Source organism: Lolium perenne, chromosome 7 (genome assembly GCF_019359855.2).
Source record: "Lolium perenne isolate Kyuss_39 chromosome 7, Kyuss_2.0, whole genome shotgun sequence".
In the NCBI taxonomy this organism is placed as follows: domain Eukaryota; kingdom Viridiplantae; phylum Streptophyta; class Magnoliopsida; order Poales; family Poaceae; genus Lolium; species Lolium perenne.
In genome coordinates, this window is record NC_067250.2 from 325,368,369 (window position 1) to 325,378,867 (window position 10,499).

Genomic DNA, 10,499 nt, shown 5'->3' on the forward strand with positions numbered 1-10,499 from the left:
CGATTCTACCGAAGGCGGTGGCGCTCCTACGTCCGGTCGGTTGTTCTGCTCCAGCGGCGGTGGCGTCGCTGCGTCCGCCGGCGCCAGCGGCTGCGCAACCGACGGCGACACTGCTACTTCGGGCGGCGGCTCTTTGCAACCGGCGGCGGCGCTGCTACTTTCCGCCCGGCTCGCTGCCTGGCGCAGCGGTGCACTGCTACTTCGGCCGGAGGCTCTGCTACAACCGGCGGCGGCACTACTACGTCCCGTCGGCGGCGGTGCTGCGGGCGGCGGCGCTGCTACATTTCCAGCCGCGCTCTGCTGCAAGCGGCGGCGTTTATCTACTGCATCCCGCCGGCGGCGCACTTAGCAAAGGCCGGCCGACGGCTCTGTTTAAGCGGCGGCGGCGCACTGCTACTTTTCACGGCGGCTGCTGCAACTAGCAGCGGTGCTGCATTGCCGGCGGCTCTGCTACAACCGTCGGCGGCACGCTACGTCCCCGTCGGCGGCGGCGCTATTTCCGACCGGCTACTGCTGCAGCGGCGGCGTTTATCTGATCCCGCCGGCGACGCTTAGCAAAGGCCGGCCGACGGCTCTGCTTCAGCGGCGGCGGCGCACGCTACGTCTGCCCGGCTGGCGCTGCTCGTCCGGCCGGTGGCGGTGCTACAAGCGCGGTCGACGCCGGCGAGCTTAGGCTGCGAGTGCTGCCGGCGATGAGGCACGTTGCTGCTAGTGCTAGTCGTGGCAGCGGGTGCTGCCGGCGTCGGTTGGCCGCACTGGTCGACGGTGTTACCGCCGGTGGTCGGCGAGTATGAATCAATGTCTTCTCATGCCGCGTTCTCTCCAATGGTGTCCTCTCCGGCGAGCGAGGCTCTCGCGGGTTGGGGATCGCCTCGAGTTCATGATGCGAGGCAGTGTCTTATTTGAGAGCCTGCGGGATTTGTCTGTGCATGTGCATACGGACCTGGACTCAAGCGGAAGAAAAAAGGAACACGTGTCAAGCGGAGGACCCGGGGGATCGGGAGATTTAATCCCCCGGGGGACGCTCAGCTCTCCCCTATCGGATATGGCGGTATCTGCTCATCTACCTTACTTGAAAGTGCCATCTTGTCGTGAGCACCGACTGACGTCTACCATATAGACAGATCGGATATTAGTTGCATTTTTTCTTCCTGCTGACATGTAGTATGTCTGAACCTTTACAATCCGCACACTTGTTTGGCCCAAGTACAGCCATAATAAACTCGTCATTTATTTCCCATATGTCGAAATCTCCCTACACTTGTAGGTCGTGTGAACGGTTGGTTTAGAGGGTACTGCATCTACAGTCAGTTCAGACTTGATCCGATCCAGGCGCTAGGTGCTGGGATAGACTGATCGATCTCAGCATGCTCGTTAATTAGGCCCGTGACTTTTTTCTTCCTAATTACTATCTCTAAACCAAATGAAGTTTGACCGAACTTTTAGAAAAATCTATCAACAAATATGATATTTTGTAGATACCATATAAAAATATATTTTACTATCTATATAATTATTTCGCACGTTAATTTTTTTTGGTAAAAATTTAGTTAAATTTAACATAGTTTGATTTTCTAAAAATAATATAAGGCTTGCAATTTAAGATGGAGGTAGTAGCCAGTAGGTCATACCAGGGGCAGAGGCAGGTAGGTAGCTGAGTGAAGGTGAAGCCTCGCCATCAATGTGTACACGATGACCATAGATGTAGCAGCATAGATGGATGATCAACTGCAGACAACTCAGAATGATCAGATAGACAGACGAACCCTATTACTTCCCTTGTCGTGAGATTGTACGAAATTCCTTATACTCTTTTAGTTCGTAATAATAATATATATGACTTATATATGAGCATGATCTCCAATGTGCATATTTGACCATTACAGTTTTACGTATGGGCATATTTGACTATTTTGTACTATTAAGAATCTAGTGATATTATTTTCACTTTATCAGCTCAAGTATATTTTAGTTCGCTCAACAAATATTAGTAGTCAAAGTTAGAAATGTTAATGTCATGGAGTCATAAGCACAGTTGGTAAATAAAAAAAGATTTTGTTAAATCTCATTTCAGTGAGAATTAAGTTAGACTTCATTCAACTCTAGAACCATGGGATGTGGACTGCATAGCTTATGAGTTGTACATGAGTTACAAGTGAGATTTTTCTAGCTTCATATGGGTTACATGAGTTATAATAAGTTATAAGTGAGATTTTCCTAGTTTCATATGGGTTGCATGTTTCAGTTGAACGGGAGTTGCAACTTACAACTGACTTTTTTTTTTTGCTAAAACATAGATTTTTCAGTTACTGCATGTGACTTGCAAGTTGCAACTGAAATTAAGCTACCTCTCCAAAGAACCATAGTCGCTCCCAAATATAATATCGTAAGTGATTGTCGCTGATATCAAACTTCCATCTATGTCAATGTCAATCCATTTTACAGATGCGTAGTTAAAACCCATGAAAATTGAGAGAATTCTCCAGGAAAAATAGTCTCTAGGAACGAAAATTCGCTCACAAAATTTTGTGAAAAGCTCAGATAATACGACTCAAGTGGAAAAAAATCCTCTCAGCAAAAGAACCAACTCGAAGGCTACAAAAACAACCACATAATCAGCAAAATCAAAGAAAAAGATGACATCCAAGTGGCGAGTAGAAACTTTTCTCCAAGCAGAACACATAAAAAGGTGTGTACTGACAGAATCAGTAATTACCTAAAGAAGTGCCAACGGAAAATAAAACAGTGAGAATACGTATTTATTAATACATGTGCAGTAGTTACCCAGTGTGAGAGGAAACCAGATTAAATTTTTCGCTGGCAATCGAATAGAAATGCCAGTTGATACTAACATCCATCAGCAAATAACAGTGCATTTACAGGTTAGATAATAAGTTACTCCTTTTGGGTTTATTTTAAATCATATACGCACTGATGTTAAAATTCCTGAGAGGTATAACCAAGAAGACATCTGTTTCTCAGCAGCAGCACAGCAAAGAAACACCTACCTATTCTTCCTCAGTCAATCTCAAAACAAAGTACATTAATTACTATGGTAGTTATGGAGATTTAAAGAGCCTGGAGAAGAGTCCCTTTGTATGTGCCTCTCCATTTCTTCTTCATCATTGAGGGGATGATTTTGGCCAACGTGCCTGACATTTACCACGTGGCAATGAAGGAGGGTTAGGGTGCGCCATCAGTTCCTCCAGGCACCTGCTTGGAGAGGCCTACATCTGCGACCCATAAGGCGCGAGTGTGCTGCTGCGCAGGCTCACCCCAGCGCCTCTTAGAGAAACAGTAGGGCCCCTGTAGGTGCTCGCCCTACTTACAAGGCTCGAGTCGAGGAAGAGTATGATGACGGTTATGTCATCGTGGAAGTGGCGCCGGACACCTCGGTCAATCTTCTTGAGATCAGAATACCTCATCTCTCTTTTCTTGGCTGCTCCTAGTAAAGCTGATTTTATGAGCCTCCTAGCACTTCCCTGAGAAATCAAAGAGTGTGAGCCAGTAAGAACCTCTAAATAGGAATAAGGGCTAGGCGATATCAATGTTTTAGTTTTTTTTTAATGCTCAGCTTCAACCATAACAGTGATAAATTTTAACCCAGACTCCATGGCAACCATAAGTTGTCATGGGCTCTATTTTCTATAGAACTTGTACACTTGCTAAGCTTCCACCAAAGCTGCGATAATAAGATTAAAGCAATTTTGATGCTAAGCTTCAGCCGTAGGACTGATTGATTTCAACCCACTCCATGGAAACCATAAATTGTCAAAAAAAATTATTTTCAATTAGAACCTGTAAACCATGCCACATCAAGACTTTGGTGACAGTTTTATTGATGGATTTTATATGCACAAAAGCCATGGTAATGTGTAATTTGTAATTTGAGGAGAGAAGAGAACCATCCATGTTATTTTACAAGGTCAATTCTATATGCAAATTGTTGTTTTCAGATAGAAGCTAAATAATAATTTCATAAACGTATACTCAGAGCACAATGCAATGCATATGTTCGGCATGCTGGTTAGCTAATCAAACAAATATTCCATGCTCCATATGCTGGAAAATAAATCGTAATTTCATAAAAGCAGTATGTTAATTCTGAGTTTGGAATATATTAACGAAAAAACTAATCTGAAGCAGCACACTGTAATGACATGTGCAGCTGTAGTAGAATATGGCAAGCACTATAGCATTATTTTGGTCAGGTTACTTGATTTACATGGGAGTGAGAAACTTACACTACGAGGGTTACTTTGAACAATGTCAACAGCCTCCTGGTTGGTTAAGTGCTCCCAAAGTCCATCAGACGCAAATATGAGAAACTGATCATGTGGATGTATCGGTTGCACACAAATAGAGGGTTCTGAACTTAGGATGGGCTTGTTAAAAGGTTCACGGAGGCGGAACTTTGCATACAGAGGTTCCCTGTTGAACTCTTGTTTTTTTAGATAGGCATCACCTATCGATCTGCAGACCTGCAACATACAACAAAGAATGAAAAATCAATAATCTTCATTTGGTCCTATGGTAAAAATATCTTAAGTTGGCCCGTGGGAAGAATATGAGAAACATACTACAAGCAGCAAATACCGCCATAGCTATTACTCATACAGCAACACATTTCAACATTATTTTTACTACTGAATGGTTAAGTGGGGTGATGACATTGATCTGACTGACACATGACAAATGTTCTTCACATAAACCTTTAGTAGTAACTACCCATGCCATGAGAAATAGCACTAGCAAGTAGATGATACAGGTACTAGCAATGCAAAAGAAACCCAATTATTCTCAAGTTGCCCACTGTGGCGCTGCCCAAAAAATATTGCAGCACTGCATTAATCATCCATCACACTGAGTGGATAATTGTCATCCACAAGGATTAATTGCATTTCTACCCCCTTACAGCTCTACTGATTACCACTTGGTTTCTTGGACAAACATGAAGAAGGTTATTCACTAAACAATTCCAAAGATAAGAACGAGACAAGGCTAACTTCGAGGTGATGAAACTGAAGCTATCTTTGGCCACCCGAATGCAATGCAAATACGCAATATGAAATGACCATTGCATCAAAATTTCACAAAGCTATTAATGTCTTCCAAGTGAAAGAGGACGCACCTGAATTAGGCCTTTCACACGCCAAACATTGTGCTTGAGAACAACAACATGCCTATCCTCGGGGTGCACAGACTGCAATTCTTTTCTCACTGACTCAATGCTCACATTATGCTCTGCTGAGAGTTGGACAGCCAATACTTCTCCAGTGGCTTTAACATGTTTTCCTAGAACAGCACGAGAATCCCCAACGTTGGCAATATAAAGGATGCCACCACATATCACACCAACCAAACAGCATGACCCAACAGCCGCTATCTGAGGCTTGACAGGCCATTGCTTGGTGACGATAGAGAAGAATCCATCTTCTGTAGCTTCATATGCTTTTCTCAGCACATCAGCAGACATTGAGTTTTGCTCCGAAACAAACCCTGCAATAGAAACCAGAGAAGAACTAGATAATCACTGCCACACTCTTTGTTATCAGGCAAGCATAAACACAGCAGCGTGACCATAGCACCAAAGATAACAAACAGAACAGTAATGCATAGCAATTACTTTTCAGATGGTTGAAGAGGTTATCGTTGATATAGCAAGCTGTCTCTGGTCCACCGTGCCCATCATAAACGCCGACGAAAGTGCCGTACGGGCCAGAGTCAAGAAAGCTCAGTGGACCCGACTCAATCTGACACTGGTCCTCAAGCAAGTTATTGGCCTGGACAACAGCCATGGAGTAGTCCCCATTTACATGCTGCCCGGTGTCCTTGTACCATAAAAGTCCGTCCTGCCTACCGGTAGCATCGGAGCCTGTCCGGTTGGATGACGGTCTCCAACACGCCCGTAGCAAGTTCATCAATGTTACTATCATCCCTCATCAGTCATCCCACCCGCATACGCCTCCGAGGCCGCTTCATCAATTCTCTAAAGAAATCGCAGTTTCGCTTCTGAATGCACCAATAGAATTCTTGCCTTTATCCTCGAAAGAAAAAGAAAGCGTGTATAAGTATATGAATCACAAGGTATGGCTTGTTAATAATACTCTAAAGTCCATCGCTTGCACTCAGTAAGGGAACACAGATTTAAAATATAAGTTTTTGTTTCTTCCATTATTTTCTTCCATAAGTATAGAGTTTCTCTAACATCTAGTAACACTGAAAATCACAATTCCATATTGTGCATATTGCAAGCAGACGTGGGAAAATCAAATCAAACTACCTGTTTTAGTGCTTTTAGGCTCTACCATTTCTAGTAGACACGACACGCTAATGAGTAACCTAGACCATCGCTTTGTTTCATTGCTAAAAAGACATACAGCAGCAACTATAATTCCTTAGAATGTGTATTATTTTTTGTTGAGGTATGAAAGTGATGCAGCAAAAGACACGACGGTGCCGCTCTCCATCACTAGGTTTCTTACTCGAGAGCGAGCGTTTCCCATCACACTTAACATTTGACAGGAACTTACTTGCAGGGACTCACTAAACCCAATATTTTTTTCGGATAAAATGTAAAATAAGTGGCAACTAAAGAACTTTCGCACTTTCCATACTGTATAAACAAAAGAAATTAGCATTGATTTCTTGACATGTGAACTAAGAACCAACCAAGACTACTCCCTGAACAAATCAACTATCCGAAACCTCATCTCCTCGCATAAACAAAGACTGGCACTTGAGTTACCATCAAAAGAAGTAAGCTATCGTGTACAACTATGCACAATGATATGATCCACACACTAATTTCGCCCCAAATACCCACATCGGTCCTAGGCGGCTCTTTCTCGGAATTTGGCGCGCGCGGGAGGGCAGGGGAGAAATTCAGCACCTTTACTCCCGTTCCGTCGCGCGATTGGCGTGTCGCGTGGAGGGCGCCGGCCTCGATCGAGCGGCGCGATTTGGGCGTCCAGTCTCTAGTCCAGACGAACGGAGGGAGAGAGAAGCAGTTGCGATAGTGAGAGAAGGGGAAAGGATTGGACGGTACACACGGGGCGCAAAGTGGATCGGCCTCGTCGTGACTTTTTGTACGTACCCGTGGAGTCGGCTCCGGACGCAGCGCGGGCGGAGCAGGAGCACGAGCACGGTGAGTCGGCGAACTGCCTGTCGTCCTTCCTTCGGACCGGCGTCGGGCACGAAGGGCGGCGGAGGGCTCGCCGGCGGGAGAGTGGAGCGGGCGGTGCAACGGCCGTTTGATGACGTGTGGGGCTCGGACACGGACGCGATGGATAAGGAGGAAAAGCACGTGACTTCCCTCGACAAGGACTATAATCGCAGATCGGTCCCTGTTTCGAGCTACTGTTTTGTGGTTACAACAAATATGTACTCCACAATTTTGTTTTTTTAAACAACCGTATATTACATTAGACAACAATCCGCTTATAACTTTGCACGAAGAGACCCACAGGAAGTAAAATCACAGTTTCACCCTCTTCCCATACCAGATCATCGAGGTCCTCGCATGCATGAAAGAATGTCGTGCTCCAACGCTTCAACGATGGAGACTGCAATCGACAATAGCATCAGCCCTTTCTTACGCATACACGTGGCTTACCATCCCATATGCTGATCAAACTGAAACAATTTCTATCTTGATACTGCGATATCGAAAAATAATCCAACAAAGCATCGGTGGAGAATCTTCCCCGTGGCCACCAGTTCCCCGACATTGTTAACTTCATCTGACGTAATCGAAGAAGCGGAACGCTGCCGTTTGTCGTCATCCACGCGCTCAACTGCAAGACACCAAGCACAACTAAAGTACCTGGCACTGCCAGCCACAAAATTGTCGATCTCCGACCACCAGACCTCGCCGGATCCAGAGATCGTCGAGATGACCGGGCCACCTGCCCCCGATGCCACTGGTTCATCTCCGCCATAGAAGTAACGCCCCAAGAAAACACTAGGCCCACCCTAACTATAAGACGGAGCCGGGGCATCGGGGTCCGCACCCCTCCCGTCGTCGAAGCGGCGGACAAATTAAGGAGGCAAGGACCATCAGCTTGGCGTTGTAGTTGGGGGCAAATGCATCGCGCCGCCGAGACCTTTTTTCGATCGAGAGCGGTTCGTCGGTGGGCGCGCTAAAGAATTTCATAATTTTTCTTAGATAGGCAATGAAAGGTAAAATTAGATTTATGTTTCACTATGATCCTTGTGAGATTTTCTTAATTAACCAATCATCCCTCTGTGCATCCGTAGTCGTCGTGTAAACATTGATAGTGACACTTTGCCGCCTCCTTCACTCACCTACCTGCCTGGTCTGTCCTGACCGTCCATGGTCATCTCCTCATCCATCGGCCTCACCTAATTTGGAGGGAAAAAAAGGCCCAAACGCTAACGAGATTGCCCGTTCTGCTTCTGACAAACATGGCCCCCTTTTCATTCCCAGCTGACCACAAACTCTAACAACATGTCTGTTCCTGTGTTTGTTTTTAAATAGAAGGCCCATCGGCCCAGCTTTATAGATAAAGCCACACAAACATAAGTTTCGGTACAACACAACACCAACCACACACATAGGAAGATAAGTTCGCATACAAGTTCATACAAAGCTCCCAACTCCTCACGGCAAGACCTAACCCACACCACGAGACTCCTGATATCCTGAAAGCTCGATAAAGCCGCTCAAGGTGAAGATGTAGTCCTCATGTCCCCTCAGACCGCGTCCGCGAGTAGAGCCTCCTGACGTCTCCCACCGCCAAGTCCAGCAAGTCCATGTCCCTCGGTCTGACCAGAACCCTCCAGCACTGCATATGAATAGACATTTGATAGAACACGTCAGCCGGGTTGCCGATCATCTTTCCCTCTATAGCTAGCTTATTGCGAATGTTCCAAAGCGTCCAGCATTGCGCCGCAAACGTAAACCAAGCCAGCCTTCGGAGGGGGTTGCTCAAGCCCTAAGCGAGTGCAATGAAGTCCCTGGCCCCCGCCGGGTTCCAATTGCACGCAAGGAGCTCCCTCACCCCAGCCCACATCAGTCTCGCGGTTGGGCAGGTGAAGAAAATGTGGTTGCAGTCCTCCCAGGCACCACAAAGCGCACACAGTCCATTGGACGGTCCATGGCGCTTAAGCAGCTGCTCCCCCGAGGGCAGCCGCCCCCTAATCAGTTGCGAGAGGAACACCTTGATCTTAGGTGGAACTCTGGTCCGCCATACATCCTTGAACGATGCAATAGCCGCCCCTTGCGCCAGACGAACATAGACCGAGCTAGTCGAGAAAGCGCCCGAAGGCTCTAAGGCCCAAGACACCTCGTCTTCCGTATGGTCCGTGGGAAGCCCCTGTACTTCCCTGCAGAGATTGTCCCATTCGACCCGCTCTGCAAGACCCAATTGGCGTCGGAAGCGGAGGCGCCATTCCCCTGGCGCCCCGTCGTGCACCCTCGCCCCCTCGACGGTGATGAACGGGGACTCACAGCAACTAAACAGCCTAGGGAATCTCGTCCTTAGTGGACCAATGCCCGTCCACCAGTCCGTCCAGAAGTAAGTCCTCCTTCCGTTCCGCACCCTATGTTTGGCCCCCATTTTGAAATGCCACTTAATCTTTTGTATTGCATTCCAAAATTGGGAGCCATGAGTTGGGACCCCTCCCGCATAGAGGTCCCTGCCCCGCAGGTACTTAGCCCTAATCAGGTCTGCTCATAGACCTTCAGCACCTTGGTACAGCTTCCAGATCCATTTGACCATGAGAGCGATGTTCATGGCCTTGGTGTTCATGACCCTGTGCCCCCCAACGCCTTGGGTTTACACACCGTGGCCCAATCCACCATGTGGTACTTGCGCTTATCCCCCACGCCTTCCCAGAAAAAACGCGAGCGCGGCTTGTCCATAGCCTTGTGGGTGCCATCATGCAGCAGGTACATGCTCATGGCGAACAAAGGCAGACTAGACAAGCAGGAGTTTGTGAGCTCCAGCCTTCCTGCAGCCCCCAGGTACAGGCCCTGCCATGGCTCAACCCTATGAGCCACGACCTCCGGCAAAAATCCCCAATCTGACACCCTCAGCGGCTTATCACTAATTGGCAAGCCCAGATAAGTGATAGGGAATTTGCCAAGACGGCAGTTGAGCAGGTTGGCCACCCTTTGTTGTGCAGCCGGGGTGGCCCCCATCACCACCACCTCGCTCTTGTCGAAGTTAATCTTCAAACCCGACATATTCTCGAAGCAAAGGAGCAGGGTTTTCAGATTAGCGATACCCACCCCTGTGGGTTCCAAAAGGATCATGGTGTCGTCCGCGCATCGCAGGTGAGTAACCCCTCCCGGGATCAGATGTGACACTAGCCCCCTAACGTGTCCTGCCGCCCTGGCCTTGCAGATGATCGCGGCCAGGCCGTCCACCATAAAATCGAAGAGGATCGGCGAGAGTGGGTCCCCTTGCCTCACTCCACGCGCGTTACGGAAGAAATGCCCTCTTTCCCCGTTAACATTAATCGCAGTCTGGCCA

At 47.4% G+C, this 10,499-nt stretch overlaps 2 protein-coding genes across 4 annotated transcripts; both read right to left on the reverse strand.

The window, feature by feature from the left end:
• Positions 1–2,857: 2,857 nt before the first annotated feature.
• LOC127319213 (probable protein phosphatase 2C 60) lies at positions 2,858–7,276 on the reverse strand. Of its 3 annotated transcripts, XM_051349444.2 has the most exons (6): positions 7,097–7,276; positions 6,893–6,977; positions 5,627–6,037; positions 5,132–5,499; positions 4,245–4,481; positions 2,858–3,482 (listed from the first exon to the last, which is right to left on the reverse strand). In XM_051349444.2, exons 3-6 carry the CDS (start codon positions 5,934–5,936, stop codon positions 3,228–3,230), a joined length of 1,170 nt encoding a protein of 389 aa, XP_051205404.1. In that variant the 5' UTR covers positions 5,937–6,037; positions 6,893–6,977; positions 7,097–7,276; the 3' UTR covers positions 2,858–3,227. The 3 variants fall into 3 exon arrangements, with proteins under 3 accessions (XP_051205404.1, XP_051205407.1, XP_051205406.1); XM_051349447.2 differs by lacking the exon at positions 6,893–6,977; XM_051349446.2 differs by lacking the exon at positions 6,893–6,977 and having other exon boundaries at positions 5,627–6,044.
• Positions 7,277–8,957: 1,681 nt separating this feature from the next.
• LOC139834065 (uncharacterized) lies at positions 8,958–9,581 on the reverse strand. The gene has a single exon (XM_071824447.1). The coding sequence runs from the start codon at positions 9,579–9,581 to the stop codon at positions 8,958–8,960; it is 624 nt and encodes a 207-aa protein (XP_071680548.1).
• Between the last annotated feature and the right edge of the window lie 918 nt (positions 9,582–10,499).